A 19595-nucleotide genomic window follows, 5' to 3' on the forward strand; every position below is an offset into this window, starting at 1 on the left:
GTCAAATATGGTTTCCATACGTTTGATGCGTTTCATACCATTCCAGCCATTACAATGAGCCTGTCCTATCGTGCCTCCCACCAGCCTCCACTGAGTAGAATTGTCATGTCAGTGTTGCTACTGCAAAACCTCACAAATGACAACTGAAGTGGAAAACAATCTGAACGAGACTCCTCTGAGGCAGGGGAAAAAACAGGTAGAAAGCAATGGTACAGTTCCTCCGTTTAATCCTCACAGGAATGATCTACAGACTACAAAACCAAATCAAACAGCCCATAATAGTACAAGCACAGCTTATAGTCATAATAACAGTTGTAGGAGCGCTGAACATCTTTGATACAACTGACCTAGTTATAAGGTTTCAAATGAACAAATACACAAAATGGTTGACTACCACACAGCGGTCCTCCACAACTACACACACAGTTCATTTAAGTATATTGAAGGAAAATTAGGCATCAATGGACCTACCCCAATTGCTCTACAGTCTATAAAAAGGTACCTAGAACGTAATAATGGTGTTATTTGAGGAAAAAATAACGCCCCCTTGTGGCCAACGGCATTACCTTCAGTGTAATGTCACATTACAGATATTAGTCTATGATAAACGACCAGTCCAAGGGATATATGGTTTCATGCCACTAGCAGCACAGGCAAAGTTCACTTCAAGGCAATGCCTGCAAGCGGTATCATCTTACACTTCTAGATGTTCTGTGCTTCAAACAGTTACATATCACATTATTAATCTGTACCTTACTTCTCTACAAAAAAACAATATGCCATTACAGTAAAAATGCATGAGGAAAAACAGGGAACCAGGTGTCACATTTCAATATCCTTCGCAAGTTAATTGAATAGTTAACATTGTGTCAAAATATATTAACTGGCCTCCAAAACAAGAAACTCAGCAGGCAGTAGTGGATCTGTATTTGGATCAGTGCTTAAATTAGAATACATGTAAAAGGAACATTTAAAAAGGACAATCAAAAATGCAAGCTCACAATGAACTTTTTTCCTAAAGCACATGTTCATTTAGCTTGGACAGTCAAAGTCTAGTACCAGTCAGTTCAAACACAGAATACCAGAATAGATTCCCTATCACATTTACACCCTCTCTCTGCCTCTGACACTCTCATAAACACAGTGAGAAATAAATATAGTTTAAATCCAACAATCAATCTGAACACTTTGAGCCTAAGTAGAAGATAAATAACAAACAGAGGCCCAACAGATTACAATGTCAGTCATCAGCAACCTTGGGAAACAGCCCACTACGGACAATAAGCTTGTCTCATCCAATCAAAATGAGTCACTGTCTCAACTGCAGCCAAGGACTAAATCATACGTAACAATGTCCACAACATGGCCGATCCAAAAGCCAGTAGAGAAGGAGGGAGTGGAACTTCAAAGAGCCCTTTTACACTGGGAGACCTTGGGTGTTTTCACTACAGCTAAGACCAAGAGCATAGGAAGCCAGGTAGCCCAAAACCTACTTATCCACTAACAAAAGCCCTTTCACACACCCCTATTCTGCCATAAGTGTATGAATGATTTGCATAAGAGGTAATACAACTGAGTACATAAAAGGCAAAGAGACTGCTTACTTAGTTACTATGCTGGAACACCAGCCAAGTGAGTACATATGGCTTGAAGCTTTGTGAAACAATGTATAAAACTTGTATAAAATCTATGCTTGTCAGTGTTACCAAGTTTAACTTGCTGCCAGTAGGATATCTTTCCTTTGAGGAATAAAACATTCTATGAAAATAATGTTTACCAGCTAATTCATCACCAACAGGACAGGGGAAAACAGTGGCTTAAGTCCTGAGTTTAGAAGAAGACGTAGTAAGTTCCATGAAAAAGAGAATGGTTAAAAAAAATGCCCGTACAAAGGTTAATGGCAGTGTAGCCACTAATGAGTTCCAGGGAGCTGTGTGGAAGGGGAATGTTCACTGAAGCAGTCCTACTGGAGCCACTGAGTCCGCTCAGTGCAGTGGGATGAAGCCCATGTCAGGAGCGTCTCCCAGGATGATGGTATTGTGGGTGAAGGAGGGAGAGGGACTGGCCAGGCGGAAGGCCGGGTTGTTGGAGTGCAGTGAGGGTCTCTTGCTGCTGTTCACAGGGGGACATTCCATGGACGGGGCCTGGCGCCCTGAGCACCCTGTGGGGGGATGCACATTGGCAGAACTAGAGCAGCCCGTGGGGGGAAACCCATTGGCGGACCCAGAACAGCCGGTGGGGAGAGGCCCATCAGCAGACCCTGAGCAGCTCGAGGTGGGAGGCCCAGCGGAGGAGGAGGGGGCTGGGGACCTGGACTCTGGTCTGACTCGCAACTCCTGGCCTGGGGCAGTCTTGGGGGTGCCAGAGGGCCAGAGGCCCTGGAGCTCAGAAGAGCGGAACACCCTCTCCAGAAGGTCCTTAGTTCTCCGAGTGCACTGTGTGAAGAAAGGAGGAAGGCAGAGAAGTCAAGAAAAAGGGAAAAGTGAGAAAAGGAAACGCAAGAGAAGGAAAAAGATGAAGGGATATGAAGAAGTGAGAGACAGACAGCAATGACATGGCAGAACATGGTTAATGAAGGGAAATGCACAGGAGCTGAAAACAAGCATTAGTTTGGAGCGGCACAGTGAGATTAACGTAAGAGCAATAACCAGGTTAGGTGTGACAGCATGGCATTATGGAGAAAGAGTAAGTTGTTGGCGACAATCCTGTTAGCACAGGAAAGGGAGGAACAAAGGCGAAAGAGACAATTAGATACAAAGCTTGGGGAAGCTTCCCTTCCCTCCTGTTAGGGGAGTGATGGGATATGTAGGAAAGGACAAAGTGTATGGTTCCCCTTGGGTCACCGGGGTTGACAAGATGGGCTCGTTTATACCAGGGAAAGTATCCATTATTTGCAACAGCAAGGAAAGCAATACTGTAGTAGTAGAGGGTAGAATGTCATGAGTTACAGTTAGGCTACTTTAGTTTGGCTGCTGTGACATGAAGTTTATTCTGTCCAAAAGTACAGTAAATAAGAATAGGGTATGTTCGTCAGTACACCATCATGCCATATCCTCATTACACTGGGTTATATGATACTTTCCTCCCTCAATTGCATATGGGTAAGTACCTTTCCTTATCAAACTGGATAAGAGACAAACAATAGATGAGTGTTTAGCATTAAGGCTACCGTAACCTCTGACCTTACCACATCTGCTCAGCTGCCCCAGGGCATAAGAGACAATGATTGATAATGGGAATGGCCCAAGTTTGAGAATATGATGCTACAGTTGTTCTAAGCTGTGAGTTCTACATCAAGTCATCAACATGACATCCACATACCTAGAGATGAAGGATAAATTATGGCTCAAATAGTGGCAGAGTGGCATGCAGTTCCAGAGGTAAGGCACATCATGATGCCCCACAACATACCATGGCTCAATTCACAACACCTTTCCACTTGCTCTACTGAGTGATGAATACAATGTACTAACTGAAATTAAAACCCTAACATTGGATGGGTGATAAGCCAGTATCCCAACAGATATTTCTCACAAATTGTGATGTAATTTCACAGTTACTTATGATAGCAGCCACACATGATGAGCATGCAAACTGAACAGATAACAGCAAAAATAAACGTGTGGTGATGGATTGGAGCTTGAGCCCTACTCTTACCATCGACCCTCTACATGCAGAAGTTACCCTTCAGGCTGTGCAGGACAGAGCAAAACCCTGACAATTCTCCTCCTATAGTGGGGTGGGAGGGACACATAAAACTGAGAGTTAAAAGTGTTACACACTGTGGAGCAGAGATGAGCAGTTTAGTTCTGGAATAAAAAGGAGAATCACTCAAATTGTAAAAAGCTACCAAGGGAAAAAAGGCCTCAGGACTGCAGGATAAACTGATGGTAATATGGAGTTACTGAAAGATTAAAAACATAGAATCATTGAATAAAAACAGGTAAAGATCATTACTAAGCCAAGATGAAGGAAACTTAGAGGCCAACCTTAAAAATACATATTTAAGATGGGAACACTTTATAATTATGCTTCTACAATGCCTCATATTATAGGATAAAAATATATAATTCAGAGGGGTGTTTTCACCCACTCTGCCCAGAGTGGGTGAAAACACACTTTGGTTATGACATTTCACTTCATTATGTTATAAAATCAATTTTACCAAGACAAATATGATATTTCATGTTCCGAATCGTTCACTGGGGTCTTTCACATATCACTCACATTATATCTAAAAAGTCAGATTTCGTGAGCTAATGCATCCGATAATAAGCACTGAGCTCAGTGGACAGAGCGGTGCAGCTTTCAACGAAACTTAAGGATCTTACATTTTTGGGCCATTGTCTTACAAGTTGTTTCTGCGGGCCGCAAATAGATAAATTAGCATGACAAGGCTTTGAAAATAAAGAGCTTGCAGTACGCACAGTGCTCCATTGACAATTCAGTCTCTTTGAAAAAATAACAAGAACTTTGCAGTAATATGAACAGCATGTACTAAAATATGACAACCACGTCATGTCTCAAAATCGATATCCATCTTACCTCTATATTGTTTTATGTCCTCCGGATTTGAGAAGATGACGGTCCAAAGGGTAAGCCTGTCAAGTAGCCTTCATTTTTGCACAGCATCCAGCCTAGCTGACGCAGTGCTATTTTCCTGATTTGAGACTAGGGCTGTTACGGTTACCGTAATACTGCCACACCGGCGGTCATGTGTCATGACTGCAGTCAAATTCCACCTGACCGTTCAGTCACGGTAACTAAGCTTCTCCAAAACTGCGCTCTGATGCTGCTGATGTTCATTAACAGCCTACCAAACTCGCTAACAGCCAGGTACCCAGCAATCTATTGTCCCTCTAATCAAAAATAAAAATGTTATGAGTTTAAGCACACTGTGTTTGTCTGTTGTGAATTAGAGGTACATCAGATCAAAAATTGACCAATTTATACAGAAATCCAGGTAATTACAAAGGGTTCACAAACTTTTTCTTGCGACTGTACATAATCTATGCACTTAAATAGCAAATGGAGGACACTTTTCCTGCATTTCATTTTCGACAGGTAGGCTATACCCCTGTTGTAAAGTGAAGCACTGCGCTTAATATTAGGAAAGTTTAGAGGTAAATATTGTAGGCCTAGCCTATAGAAAGCTGATGGGATCCTCTTTTTAAGAGTCGATCAAAACTTAGTTCTCATGCAATTGCATAGCCTATAGAAATGTTGCACAACATGAGCTCATGGGCTCTCATGAATTGTTTGATTAGATTTGCCATTATACACTGCTCAAAAAAATAAAGGGAACACTTAAACAACACAATGTAACTCCAAGTCAATCACACTTCTGTGAAATCAAACTGTCCACTTAGGAAGCAACACTGATTGACAATAAATTTCACATGCTGTTGTGCAAATGGTATAGACAACAGGTGGAAATTATAGGCAATTAGCAAGACGCCCCCAATAAAGGAGTGGTTCTGCAGGTGGGGACCACAGACCACTTTTCAGTTCCTATGCTTCCTGGCTGATGTTTTGGTCACTTTTGAATGCTGGCGGTGCTTTCACTCTAGTGGTAGCATGAGACGGAGTCTACAACCCACACAAGTGGCTCAGGTAGTGCAGCTCATCCAGGATGGGACAACCCAAGCAGCAGGACCGCTACCTCCGCCTTTGTGCAAGGAGGAGCAGGAGGTAGCACTGCCAGAGCCCTGCAAAATTACCTCCAGCAGGCCACAAATGTGCATGTGCCTGCTCAAACGGTCAGAAACAAACTCCATGAGGGTGGTATGAGGGCCCGACGTCCACAGGTGGGGGTTGTGCTTACAGCCCAACACCGTGCAGGTGTTCTCTTTGCCAGAGAACACCAAGATTGGCAAATTCGCCACTGGCGCCCTGTGCTCTTCACAGATGAAAGCAGGTTCACACTGAGCACATGTGACAGACGTGACAGAGTCTGGAGACGCCGTGGAGAACGTTCTGCTGCCTGCAACATCCTCCAGCATGACCGGTTTGGCGGTGGGCCAGTCATGGTGTGGGGTGGCATTTCTTTGGGGGGCTGCACAGCCCTCCATGTGCTCGCCAGAGGTAGCCTGACTGCCATTAGGTACCGAGATGAGATACTCAGACCCCTTGTGAGACCATATGCTGGTGCGGTTGGCCCTGGGTTCCTCCTAATGCAAGACAATGCTAGACCTCATACGGCTGGAGTGTGTCAGCAGTTCCTGCAAGAGGAAGGTATTGGACTGGCCGCCCGTTCCCCAGACCTGAATCCAATTGAGCACATCTGGGACATCATGTCTCGCTCCATCCACCAACGCCACATTGCACCACAGACTGTCCAGGAGTTGGCGGGTGCTTTAGTCCAGGTCTGGGAGGAGATCCCTCAGGAGACCATCCGCCACCTCATCAGGAGCATGCCCAGGCGTTGTAGGAAGGTCATACAGGCACGTGGAGGCCACACACACTACTGAGCCTCATTTTGACTTGTTTTAAGGTCATTACAAAGTTGGATCAGCCTGGAGTGTGGTTTTCCACTTTAATTTTGTCTGTGACTCCAAATCCAGACCTCCATGGGTTGATAAATTTGATTTCCATTGATAATTTGTGTGATTTTGTTGTCAGCACATGTAAAGAAAAAAGTATTTAATAAGAATATTTCATTCATTCAGATCTAGGATGTGTTATTTTAGTGTTCCCTTTATTTTTTTGAGCAGTGTATTTGCATTAATGTCAGAGTGATTAGAGGGACAATAAATCACTGGTTACCTGGCTGTCAGCGACTGGCCGTTAGCGAGTTTGGTAGGCTATTAAAGAGGAATGGTCCAAAATTCCTCCTGACCGTTGTGCAGGTCTGATCCGCAACCACAGAAAGGTTATTGCTGCCAAAGGAGTTCAACCAAGGGTTCACATACTTTATCCACCCTACACTGTGAATGTTTACACGGTGTGTTCAATGAAGACATGAAAACGTATAATTGTTTGCGTGTTATTAGATTAAGCAGAATGTATTTGTCTATTGTAGTGACTTAGAAGATGACATTGTATGACCAGTTTATGCAGAAATCCAGGTAATTCCAAAGGGTTCAAATACTTTTTCATGCCACTGTATTTTTGACTCCCTGCCCTGTTCCGACAGGTGCATGACAATGGTCTATTCTAAATCAGAACTAATTTCACATGTATTATTTAGTATATTGTTGGGTTCTGAAAATATTAAATATACTTATTCATGTGACTGAGGGAGAGGGGGGAATGTATAATGTTTACAATCTGTCCTATTGTTAGCCATCAGGGTCCTCCTATGGGAGGAGAAGAGACACAGTCTTGTACACGTCAATATGACAGCCGTGAGTTGGGGAGGAGTGAGCAATTTGGGGCCGAAGCCAGGTCAAATGAGGTGAGGAAGAACAGATATCACTAAGGTTCTTGAGAGATACATTGGCTGTTCAGATGTGTAGGAGGAAACTCAGTATAGTGTTCAAGTGTTCAATATCAGTGCTTGTGTGAATATATATTGTCTTGTGCAGCTGTATGACCCAATGGGTGAATAAACTTGGTTTAAGCTTTACTAATCGTCTGAGTTTTACTAGATTCATTTAGAACCTAACAATATGTAAAGACAAGATTAAATTAAGAATAGTCTGATGAGTGACAATATCACTTGTGAATGATGCCCAGCATGTGCAGTAAGGCAAGAAACAGCAACTTTTTCAAATCAGTCACACACATCATGTAGCCTAGCTCATAGGCCTGCCTACATGTTTTGATATGGTTTTTAACTAAAGTGGCCAAATAACTCCAAATGTAAACTATAGGCCTAGGACCCCTGGAACACGGTTAGAGAGCACATAGCCTACAGAGTCTAGTGAAACGTGTTCTTATAAGAGTTATGACTGGCCACTATTTGAAAGAGGATCCCAGCTTCTTGTGCGACCATCTTTACTGCTCAATTCTTAAAATTAAGCACACAACCTAGCGTACATAGGCAGCACGTGAGTTAAGTTTGAGGAAGCTAATTTTCATCTTTAAAAAAATGCACCTTTATAATAAAGCGTTCCATGCATCCACGCATTTGCAGACTTATTATGTAAGATACATTATAAATAATAGGTTGATGAGTAGATTGCATAGCCATAACATTAAAGTAGCACTGACCCAACAAGGATAAATGGTGAATATGCAGAGTGCGCACTCACCAGGGATCGCAACTAAAGTTGCATAAATAACTGTAAATCAAGCATATAGGAGGACCTGTTTCTTTGTTAACTGCGCAACACAGAATAGCCACATAAGCGCACTCCCTCGAAATATCCTTTCAATTTTATTCAGTTATGTTCAATTGTATTCTTCATACTATAAAATAATGCCACAGAATTCTACGGAAATCATCTCTGCTAAATGAACTAGTGTAGCCCACAGCCATATAGCATAGCCTAAGATGAGGACAATTCCAAATATGCCATTCTGTTTGTCTGAAATAGACTGGTCTGAAAAAAATGTAGCCTAAGATAAATAATGGATTTATTGCGCTGGTGTAGGCTATGAATTTATTAGACTTTTTAAAATGTAGATGTTCCATGGTCTGCATCAGTTGCTTGTAGGCTATGTGTGGAAGCCAGGAGACACTAAAAGTGTTGATATTAATTAAATGGTCAATTACAGTAAAATAGGCAGTTATTTTGCATGACAATCACCAGCTGACAAAATTTCATGACTACCACAGCACTATTTCAGACAACTTTTTTTCCCTCTGGACTCGACTGATTTGGTCCCCCTAATTTTGACTACCCTACAGGGTGAAAACTCCAATACATTTTGAACGAATTATGATAGAGACATAAGGTTTGGACCATTTGTTATTTTACCAATTGGTCAAAAAGATTCGTTTTTGATTGGACACCCCAAATATTGTTTTGGGAGTCCAAACAATATTGCTGCGGTCTAAGGCACTGCATCTCAGTGCTAGAGGCATCACTACAGACCCTGGTTCGATTCCAGGCTGTATCACAACCGGTCGTGACTGGGAGTCCCATAGGGAGGTGCACAATTGGCCCAGCGTCATCCGGGTTAGGTTTCAGCCGGGGTTGGCCACCATTGTAAATAAGAATTTGTTCTTAACTGACTTGCTTAGTAAAATAAAGGTTCAATAAAATAAATAATCAAGACAAATTAGATGAACATGATGCAACAATATAAAGTGACTTGAATTTTCAAAGACCTGTCAAAAGTGAATACAATATGACTGGTGATAAAGTGCTTAATAAAAAACTTCTATGTAAACCCAGAGTTTACCCATGTAAACCTAAACTTTCAACCGTTTGCTGAAAGCACCTCTGTTGCAAGAAATTAGCTTCTACAAACCTAAGCCATTTCATTTCCATTGTGGATATCTACATTTATAGCCTGGTCCACACAAGTGCAATAAACACGAGTGTGGAAACCTTTCAACTATACAAACTTGCAAAAAACAGGTACAGTTAAGAGGTAGTTCCAATTCAGGCAAATAACAATTATTTAAAAATCAGGTTAAAAAAAACAAAACACTAAAAGCAAGACGTAATGTTCATGGATGCAGTGTCCTATCCCTAATGTGCATTATAAGAATATTATGTGCACCATCCTCCCTCTTATGACACAATATGTAACATACATAACATGTAAGCACATTTGGGGAAGGGGGGGGTCTGAAGGGGATATAGTGGGCTCATGTACGACAGGCACAGGGGCAGATTCTCCAAGGATCAAGGTGAACACTTTTGAGCTACAGCACGGTCAGGACATGTAGCCACTAGATGGTGGCCCTACCATGTTTGTGTCATTCTTGGCCAGGAAAGGGGGCCGCCCCATGTCCACTGCAACAGCAGGTGGAATGTCTTCAGGGGGTAAAAAGCCTCTTCTGTCAATTAGACTGAAAGACATGAGAAGAAAAGAGAATGTTAGAAAGATACATAGACAATTTCCATACCCAAGAGGACATTTCATTGATTGCAAGTTGTATCCTTGAGGTATTTATTTATTTTTTATTTAACAAGGCAAGTCAGTTAACTTCTTTGGGGTAGGGGGCAGTATTTTCACGTCCGGATGAAAAGCGTGCCCAGAGTAAACTGCCTGCTACTCAGGCCCAGATGCTAGGATAAGCATATTATTAGTCGATTTGGATAGAAAACAATCTGAAGTTTCTAAAACGGTTTGAATTATGTCTGAGTATAACAGAACTCATATGGCAGGCAAAAATCTGAGAAAAAAATCCAAACAGGAAGTGGGAATTCTGAGGTTTGTTGGTTTTCAAGTCTTAGCCTATTCAATATACAGTGTCTGTGGGCTCATATTGCACTTCCTAAGGCTTCCACTAGATGTCAACAGTCTTTAGAACCTTGTTTCAGGCTTCTACTGTGAAGTGGGAGAGAATGAGAGCTGATTGAGTCATGGGTCTGCCAGAAGGCCATGTGCTCAGTCAGGCTCACACCCGTGAGAGTTAGCGCCGTTCCCTTTCATTTCTAAAGACAAAGGAATTCTCCGGTTGAAACATTATTGAAGATTTATGATAAAAACATCATAAAGATTGATTATATACATCGTTTGACATGTTTCTACGAACTGTAATATAACTTTTTGACCTAGTGCCTGCGCATTTGGGTTACTGTACTATATGCGAACAAAAAGGAGGTATTTGGACATAAATTTACTTTATCGAACAAAACTAACATTTATTGTGTAACTGGGATTCCTGGGAGTGCATTCTGATGAAGATCAAAGGTAAATGAATATTTATAATGCTATTTCTGACTTTTGTTGACTCCATAACATAGCGGGTATCTGTATTGTTTGTTTTGGTCTCTGAGCGCTGTACTCAGATTATTCCATGGTGTGCTTTTTCCGTAAAGCTTTTTTGAAATCTGACACAGCGGTTGCATTAAGGAGAAGTATATCTTTAATTCCATGCATAAGTTGTATTTTCATCAACATTTATGATGAGTATTTCTGTAAATTGATGTGGCTCTCTGCACTTTCACCGGATGTTTTGGAGGCAAAATACAAACGCGCCAATGTAAACAGAGACTTGTGGATATAAATATGAACTTTATCAAACAAAACATACATGTATTGTGTAACATGAAGTCCTATGAGTACCATCTGATGAAGATCAAAGGTTAGTGATTAATTTTCTCTATTTCTGCTTTTTGTGACTCCTCTCTGTGGCTGGAAAAATTGCTGTTTTTTTGTGACTAGGTACCTAACAATCGCATGGTATGATTTTGTCGTAAAGCCTTTTTGAAATCGGACAGTGTGGTGGGATTAACAACAAGTTTATCTTTAAAATGGTGTATAATACATGTATGTTTGAGGAATTTAATTATGAGATTTGTGTTTGAATTTGGCACCCTGCACTTTCACTGGATTTTGGTCAGGTGGGACATTTAGTGTCCCAAGTACCCTAGAGAGGTTAAGAACAAATTATTTTTTACAATGACAGCCAACCCCGGCCAAACCTGGACGACGCTGGGTCGATTGGGAGTCACATAGGGCGGTGCACAATCACAGCCGGATGTGATACAGCCGGATGTGATACAGCCTGGATTCGAACCAGGGACTGTAGTGACGCCTTTTGCACTGAGATGCAGTGCCTTAGACCGCTGCGCCACTCGGGAGCCAAGTTTAACAAAGGGTGAACTGAGATACATTTCATATGACAGTAGCAACTTTGACTGACGTGGGGGTTTAGCCATACATACTGACCTGGGGGGCATGGGCCCACACAGCGTTGCACAGCAGTTGGTAAAGATGTTGTCGTAAGTGTAGGGATTCCCAGAGTCCTCTGCACCTCTTTTACTCAACCAGGAGCCTTTTATCTGCACAGGAAAGACAAGTTAAGAAGCAGTCTGGAGACCAAGCAGGATCAAACATTCAAGTACTGTATATTTAGGTTAATAGAATGTGTAGTGCGGCCTTGTGGTCTAGCAGGAAAACCGCTTCCTCCGGCACAATGTCTACCGTGTCTGAATAGGTTGAAATCTGCCACCTGCCCTTTCACCCAACCACTCTTATCTTCGACCTCTGTCTCCCTCACCATCTGTTCAGTAACATTTTAGAAACAATCCTCAAAAAAAAGTAAGTGTAGTGTACTAAACAAAACATAAAGCAAAAAAATAAACGGCCCCTTTTCAGGACCCTGTCTTTCAAAGATCATTTGTAAAAATCCAAATAACTTCATAGATCTTCATTGTAAAGGGTTTAAACACTGTTTCCCATGCTTGTTCAATGAACCATAAACAATTAATGAACATGCAAATGTGGAACGGTCGTTAGGACACTAACAGCTTACAGACGGTGGGCAATTAAGGTCACAGTTATGAAAACTTAGGACACTAGAGGCCTTTCTACTGACTCTGAAAAACACCAAAAGATGCCCAGGGTCCCTGCTCATCTGCGTGAACGTGCCTTAGGCATGCTGAAAGGAGGCATGAGGACTGCAGATGTGGCCAGGGCAATACATTGCAATGTCCGTACTGTGAGACGCTCTACAGGGAGACAGGACGGACAGCTGATCCTCCTTGCAGTGGCAGACCACCTGTACCAATATCTGCACAGGATAGGTACATCCGAACATTACACCTGTGGGACAGGTACAGGATGTCAACAACTACCGAGTTACAACAGGAACGCACAATCACTCAATCAATGCTCAGACTGTCCGCAATAGGCTGAGAGAGGCTGGACTGAGGGCTTGTAGGCCTGTTGTAAGGCAGGTCCTCACCAGATATCACCGGCAACAACATCGCCTAAGGGCACAAATCCACCTTCGCTGGACCAGACAGGACTGGCAAAAAGTACTCTTCACTGAGGAGTTGTGGTTTTGTCTCACCAGGGGTGATGGTTGGATTCGCATTTATCGTCAAAGGAATGAGCATAACACCGAGGCCTGTACTCTGGAGCGGGATCGATTTGGAGGTGGAGGGTCCGTGGTCTGGGGCGGTGTGTCACAGCATCATCAGACTGCCTGCAATGACGACAAGCTCAATCTCAACACGGTGTTACAGAGGAAACATTCTCCTCCCTCATGTGGTACCCTTCCTTCAGGCTCATCCTGCCATGACCCTCCAGCATGACAATGCCACCAGCCATACTGCTCGTTCTGTGTGCGATTTCCTGCAAGACCGGAATGTCAGTGTTCTGCCATTGCCTAGCGAAGAGCCCGGATCTCAATCCCATTGAGCACGCCTGGGACCTGTTGGATTGGAGGGTGAGGGCTAGGGCCATTCCCCCCAGAAATGTCCAGGAACTTGCAGGTGCCTTGGTGGTGGAAGAGTGGGGTAACATCTCACAGCAAGAACTGGCAAATCTTGTGCAGTCCATGAGGAGATGCACTGCAGTACTTAATGCAGCTGGTGGCCACACCAGATACTGACTGTTACTTTTGATTTTGACCCCTTTGTTCAGGGACACATTATTACATTTCTGTTAGTCACATGTCTATGGAACTTGTTCAGTTTGTGTCTCAGTTGTGGAATCTTGTTATGTTCATACAAATATTTACACATAAGTTTGCTGAAAATAAACCCAGTTGACAGTGAGAGGATGTTTATTTTTTTGCTGAGTTTATTATAGGTAATTAATCTTCAGTTACTTGTGAAGCCTCTAATTTCTCCAATGCAGTAATGAGTTATGTCCTGAGTAGCAACCTAGGGGTACCAAAAGCCCTGGTCTTCCCTAGAAAACCTATGTAAATTACCATCGCCAAAACAGGCCAAACACTTTTTTAGACAGAGGTTTTGGACTTTAAAATGTGCGTGATCAACTAGCATGATCAAGTTCGATCCCCACTGAATTATTTTAAGGTTCGCTACAAATCGAGATATTGTATTAAATAGGGATCCATTCTGACTACTACATTTGTCGTCACACAGGACCACGTGCTGACAGACCATTCACAGGCCGGCAGGCTATCAGGCAGGATGAAAACAACTACATTGACCATGATCCTTAGTGATTTTTGATGCCATTCAGCAATATGGGGCGCTTCAAATTCAAATAGTTCTTGCCTCATACACCATCTGGAGTTTTCTATAGGAATACATGGATGATGTCAGCGCTATCACTATCTACTATTTTCAGGATCTATGGTTGGTACTCACATCTTCATTTGTTGTGAGGTTGAAGGCCACCAAGTATGTATGGAAACCTGAAAGCCCCAGAATAGACCAAATGGAAAAGAAGCAAATAACTAGTTCAACCACAGTGAGAGGGCTTGTCAAGGCTTCAACATACAATAGCAAAGGTTATCAACAATGACTATCAATAACAAGAGCTACATGATCATCAGAAGGCCTTATTGTGTGAATTTTAGGGAATCACAATCAGTCACAATATCAGAGCCATGAAGGCCTAACTACTGGTTTCCCTGAACTGCAATTATACCATATTACTAACTGTTCTGGGTTTATAAGAAATCACAAAACCCACTATTGTAAACCACATAATGTGTCAAGCCAGCCAGTGTGACAACATTAGGTTGCACACCTGCTTCTGAAGTTTTGCCATCTGTCTAAAAGCCACAGGCTTACACCATTGCCAGTGTGTGAAGAATGGACTACAGGGAACTGATCCTATTAGGAATTAGTGGGCTTAGGCCAAAGTCTTAGAACCAGGAACAAAATCCTTGTCAACTTCTATCTCTGGGCTAAGAGCAAGAGCAGCAACGTGGGCATCCAAGTCACTATAGGGATTGTAATGAGATAGAGAGAATGTTTGGTGTGAAAAGGATATCTGGCAGGATTCTCCTGTAAGGCCAGAACTAAGCCATTCCCTCCTTGGGATCCTGAAAAACAGGAAGTTAAAAAGTCAGCAACCCAATACAAACACTCCACAGTCAATATTGTCACAGAACAGCAGGGAAGGAAACAACATTGTGCATTCGTGTTTGTTTGCGAGTGAGCATACATACGTAGCGTGAGGTGTGTGACAACACAACCGAAGATGAAGGAGGTGTGGAAGGAGAGAGAGACTATGAAGCTGTAGAAGAAGCGGTAGTTACGCTTGCCCACACAGTTCCCCACCCACGGGCAATGGTGATCGAACCGCTCTGATGGCAGAACATTAAAAAAATTGAGATATGGTATATTTGGACACTTTGAACAACAGTCACTACCCATACAGTCCTTACCCACACAGTTGTCACACATGCTGCAGTGTGAGGTTCGAGGAGGGCGGAACATCTTGCAGGTGAAGCAATACTTGAGCTTCACCACCTGCTGGTTAATGAGGATTTCTTTGGTGCGCGGAGGGGGGTGGTACGTGGAGGAACCTGAGGTGTCTTGAATCAGGGGAGGGTTAGAGGGAGGGATCGATTCGCTGACATCAATACAATTGTGTTGTTGACATCAACAAGATCACATATGAAACAAAATGTTAACTGAATACAAATGCCGCTGAAGGATATTAATCTCTACTATGAACACCACTGAAACAGTTGACCCCATATATACCCCAGCTGGTCTAGCTCTTCAGCCGTCACCCCAGTCGGTTACACTATATCCATCTTACCTATCTGCTTCTCAATGTCTGCAGCCTCATCTGGCAAGGTCCTAGGCAGGATTCCAGGGTCTGTAAAGCTGGTCTGCAGTAGGGAGGTGACCACAAACACAAACAACACTCCACCAATCACAGGTATGCAGACGGTCAGGTGAGTCACCAGGAATGGGCAACTGCAAGAACAAGAGTGGATATGAGAGCTTGTAGGTGCCTGGCCTTGAGTGGTTGAGACACCCATTCTAATAGGCCTACTGTACAACCCTAAAATCGACATGAGCCAGAGACAAGCTCAATTCAAATAGACAAAATAAACTACAGTAAAGACAGATGTTTAGGTAAGCCTGTATGGCCCTGAGCTTCACTGTTAGTTAACTAGTCAGCAACTTTGAATAACTGAGGAAGCCTACTCAACGAAATAATGTTAACAACCTAGTTAGCTATGCAACTAACGTTCGATGGCTGTCTAGACTGGTAACATTAAGTTAAACAAAAGCGAAGCAAAATTATGATGCATAGCCACTTACTCGAATGCAAAGAAGAGGCCACTTGTGACAATGATAAGGCCGAGTGTCAGAGGCAGGATACCATTTTGTCTGGCCAGAATAATCCGTCCATCGCAATAAAAGCGATTTTTCCCTGGAAATACTTCCCATTTTCTCCGAGGCCTCTGCACATTTTCGGTACAGGGTTGCGTTGACGAGGGTGTTGAAAGTCCCCGTGGGTCAATTTGCTGGTACTCACAGTTTTTCATAATGTAAAAGGGTCCGGTGATCAAATTAAGTTAGTTAGCTAGCTACAGTAGCTGTTTACGTTAGCTTACTAACCACCGGGCTGGCTAACGTTAGGTATTTATCTAACGTTAATCGAACGTTTCTGCTAGCTACGAGATCATTAAACGACCATGCAAGCAAACCAGTTAACGTTAGCTAACTATCACTATTCTTCTAGCAATTTATTTAGCCAATTATCAAGCTCATTGCAGCCAAAACAGCGACCGCGTTCCCATTCATACTAACGTTAGTTAGCTAGCCATCGACACGCCACCAAAACAGCTTCTGACGGTGTATCATACATACATACATACAATCGTTCGTTGTATGCTACTGCCAGAATCCACTATTTAGTCCTTTGCTTCACAATTAACGACAAGCTTATATTATGTTCTAGCTAGATAAATGCTCAACAAGCGGTGTGGCCATCTTTGCCTTCCGCCCAAAAAACTCAATAGTGTGCAACTGCAGCCTGCATTTCGAGGCGTTCCTGCATCTGCCTGCCGAACACATACCCTCACGGTCGTTAATAACATAACTGCGGGGAACCAGTAAATCCAAATCAAATCAAATTTTATTTGTCACATAGAAATGGTTAGCAGATGTTAATGCGAGTGTAGCGAAATGCTTGTGCTTCTAGTTCCGACAATGCAGTAATAACGAACAAGTAATCTAACTAACAATTCCAAAAAAACTACTGTCTTATACACAGTGTAAGGGGATAAAGAATATGTACATAAGGATATATGAATGAGTGATGGTACAGAGCAGCATAGGCAAGATACAGTAGATGATATCGAGTACAGTATATACATATGAGATAAGTATGTAAACCAAGTGGCATAGTTAAAGTGGCTAGTGATACATGTATTACATAAGGATGCAGTCGATGATATAGAGTACAGTATCAACGTATGCATATGAGATGAATAATGTAGGGTAAGTAACATTATATAAGGTAGCATTGTTTAAAGTGGCTAGTGATATATTTACATCATTTCCCATCAATTCCCATGATTAAAGTGGCTGGAGTAGAGTCAGTGTCATTGACAGTGTGTTGGCAGTAGCCACTCAATGTTAGTGGTGGCTGTTTAACAGTCTGATGGCCTTGAGATAGAAGCTGTTTTTCAGTCTCTCGGTCCCAGCTTTGATGCACCTGTACTGACCTCGCCTTCTGGATGACAGCGGGGTGAACAGGCAGTGGCTCGGGTGGTTGATGTCCTTGATGATCTTTATGGCCTTCCTGTAGCATCGGGTGGTGTAGGTGTCCTGGAGGGCAGGTAGTTTGCCCCCGGTGATGCGTTGTGCAGACCTCACTACCCTCTGGAGAGCCTTACGGTTGAGGGCGGTGCAGTTGCCATACCAGGCGGTGATACAGCCCGCCAGGATGCTCTCGATTGTGCATCTGTAGAAGTTTGTGAGTGCTTTTGGTGACAAGCCGAATTTCTTCAGCCTCCTGAGGTTGAAGAGGCGCTGCTGCGCCTTCCTCACGATGCTGTCTGTGTGAGTGGACCAGTTCAGTTTGTCTGTGATGTGTATGCCGAGGAACTTAAAACTTGCTACCCTCTCCACTACTGTTCCATCGATGTGGATGGGGGGTGTTCCCTCTGCTGTTTCCTGAAGTCCACAATCATCTCCTTAGTTTTGTTGACGTTGAGTGTGAGGTTATTTTCCTGACACCACACTCCGAGGGCCCTCACCTCCTCCCTGTAGGCCGTCTCGTCGTTGTTGGTAATCAAGCCTATCACTGTTGTGTCGTCCGCAAACTTGATGATTGAGTTGGAGGCGTGCATGGCCACGCAGTCGTGGGTGAACAGGGAGTACAGGAGAGGGCTCAGAACGCACCCTTGTGGGGCCCCAGTGTTGAGGATCAGCGGGGAGGAGATGTTGTTGCCTACCCTCACCACCTGGGGCGGCCCGTCAGGAAGTCCAGTACCCAGTTGCACAGGGCGGGGTCGAGACCCAGGGTCTCGAGCTTGATGACGAGCTTGGAGGGTACTATGGTGTTGAATGCCGAGCTGTAGTCGATGAACAGCATTCTCACATAGGTATTCCTCTTGTCCAGATGGGTTAGGGCAGTGTGCAGTGTGGTTGAGATTGCATCGTCTGTGGACCTATTTGGGCGGTAAGCAAATTGGAGTGGGTCAAGGGTGTCAGGTAGGGTGGAGGTGATATGGTCCTTGACTAGTCTCTCAAAGCACTTCATGATGACGGATGTGAGTGCTACGGGCGGTAGTCGTTTAGCTCAGTTACCTTAGCTTTCTTGGGAACAGGAACAATGGTGGCCCTCTTGAAGCATGTGGGAACAGCAGACTGGTATAGGGATTGATTGAATATGTCCGTAAACACACCGGCCAGCTGGTCTGCGCATGCTCTGAGGGCGCGGCTGGGGATGCCGTCTGGGCCTGCAGCCTTGCGAGGGTTAACACGTTTAAATGTCTTACTCACTTCGGCTGCAGTGAAGGAGAGACCGCATGTTTCCGTTGCAGGCCGTGTCAGTGGCACTGTATTGTCCTCAAAGCGGGCAAAAAAGTTATTTAGTCTGCCTGGGAGCAAGACATCCTGGTCCGTGACTGGGCTGGGTTTCTTCCTGTAGTCCGTGATTGACTGTAGACCCTGCCACATGCCTCTTGTGTCTGAGCCGTTGAATTGAGATTCTACTTTGTCTCTGTACTGGCGCTTAGCTTGTTTGATAGCCTTGCGGAGGAATAGCTGCACTGTTTGTATTCAGTCATGTTACCAGACACCTTGCCCTGATTAAAAGCAGTGGTTCGTGCCTTCAGTTTCACATGAATGCTGCCATCAATCCACGGTTTCTGGTTAGGGAATGTTTTAATCGTTGCTATGGGAACGACATCTTCAACGCACGTTCTAATGAACTCGCACACCGTATCAGCGTATTCGTCAATGTTGTTGTCTGACGCAATACGAAACATCTCCCAGTCCACGTGATGGAAGCAGTCTTGGAGTGTGGAGTCAGCTTGGTCGGACCAGCGTTGGACAGACCTCAGCGTGGGAGCTTCTTGTTTTAGTTTCTGTCTGTAGGCAGGGATCAACAAAATGGAGTCGTGGTCAGCTTTTCCGAAAGGGGGTGGGGCAGGGCTTTATATGCGTCGCGGAAGTTAGAGTAACAATGATCCAGGGTCTTTCCACCCCTGGTTGCGCAATCGATATGCTGATAAAATTTAGGGAGTCTTGTTTTCAGATTAGCCTTGTTAAAATCCCCAGCTACAATGAATGCAGCCTCCGGATAAATCGTTTCCAGTTTGCAGAGAGTTAAATAAAGTTCGTTCAGAG

The 19595-nt window shown here is 43.6% G+C and overlaps 1 protein-coding gene across 3 annotated transcripts; it reads right to left on the bottom strand.

Annotated features, from left to right (window-relative positions):
- Nucleotides 1-210: 210 nt before the first annotated feature.
- Nucleotides 211-16808, bottom strand: LOC112234434 (palmitoyltransferase ZDHHC18-A). 3 transcript variants are annotated; one of them, XM_024402560.2, is made up of 9 exons: nt 16053-16808; nt 15541-15701; nt 15161-15310; nt 14942-15079; nt 14764-14815; nt 14133-14235; nt 11737-11849; nt 9805-9907; nt 211-2435 (listed from the first exon to the last, which is right to left on the bottom strand). In XM_024402560.2, the coding sequence occupies exons 1-9, from the start codon at nt 16277-16279 to the stop codon at nt 1986-1988; spliced, it is 1497 nt and encodes a 498-aa protein (XP_024258328.1). In that variant the 5' UTR covers nt 16280-16808; the 3' UTR covers nt 211-1985. The 3 variants fall into 3 exon arrangements, with proteins under 3 accessions (XP_024258328.1, XP_024258345.1, XP_024258336.1); XM_024402577.2 differs by having other exon boundaries at nt 15541-15613; nt 16053-16330; XM_024402568.2 differs by lacking the exon at nt 14942-15079.
- Nucleotides 16809-19595: the final 2787 nt, after the last annotated feature.

The sequence above is a fragment of the Oncorhynchus tshawytscha genome, linkage group LG03 (assembly GCF_018296145.1).
Source record: "Oncorhynchus tshawytscha isolate Ot180627B linkage group LG03, Otsh_v2.0, whole genome shotgun sequence".
Lineage (NCBI taxonomy): Eukaryota > Metazoa > Chordata > Actinopteri > Salmoniformes > Salmonidae > Oncorhynchus > Oncorhynchus tshawytscha.

Bases quoted from the DNA above. Each gene is read 5' to 3' on its own strand.
- LOC112234434 (XM_024402560.2), bottom strand. From the start codon at position 16,279: ATGAAAAACTGTGAGTACCAGCAAATTGACCCACGGGGACTTTCAACA. The intron at 9,908-11,736 runs GTCAGTATGTAT...CATGTCTTTCAG, and splicing joins TGTGGGCCCATGCCCCCCAG to TCTAATTGACAGAAGAGGCT. The intron at 2,436-9,804 runs GTAGGGCCACCA...TTCTTCACACAG, and splicing joins CCAAGAATGACACAAACATG to TGCACTCGGAGAACTAAGGA.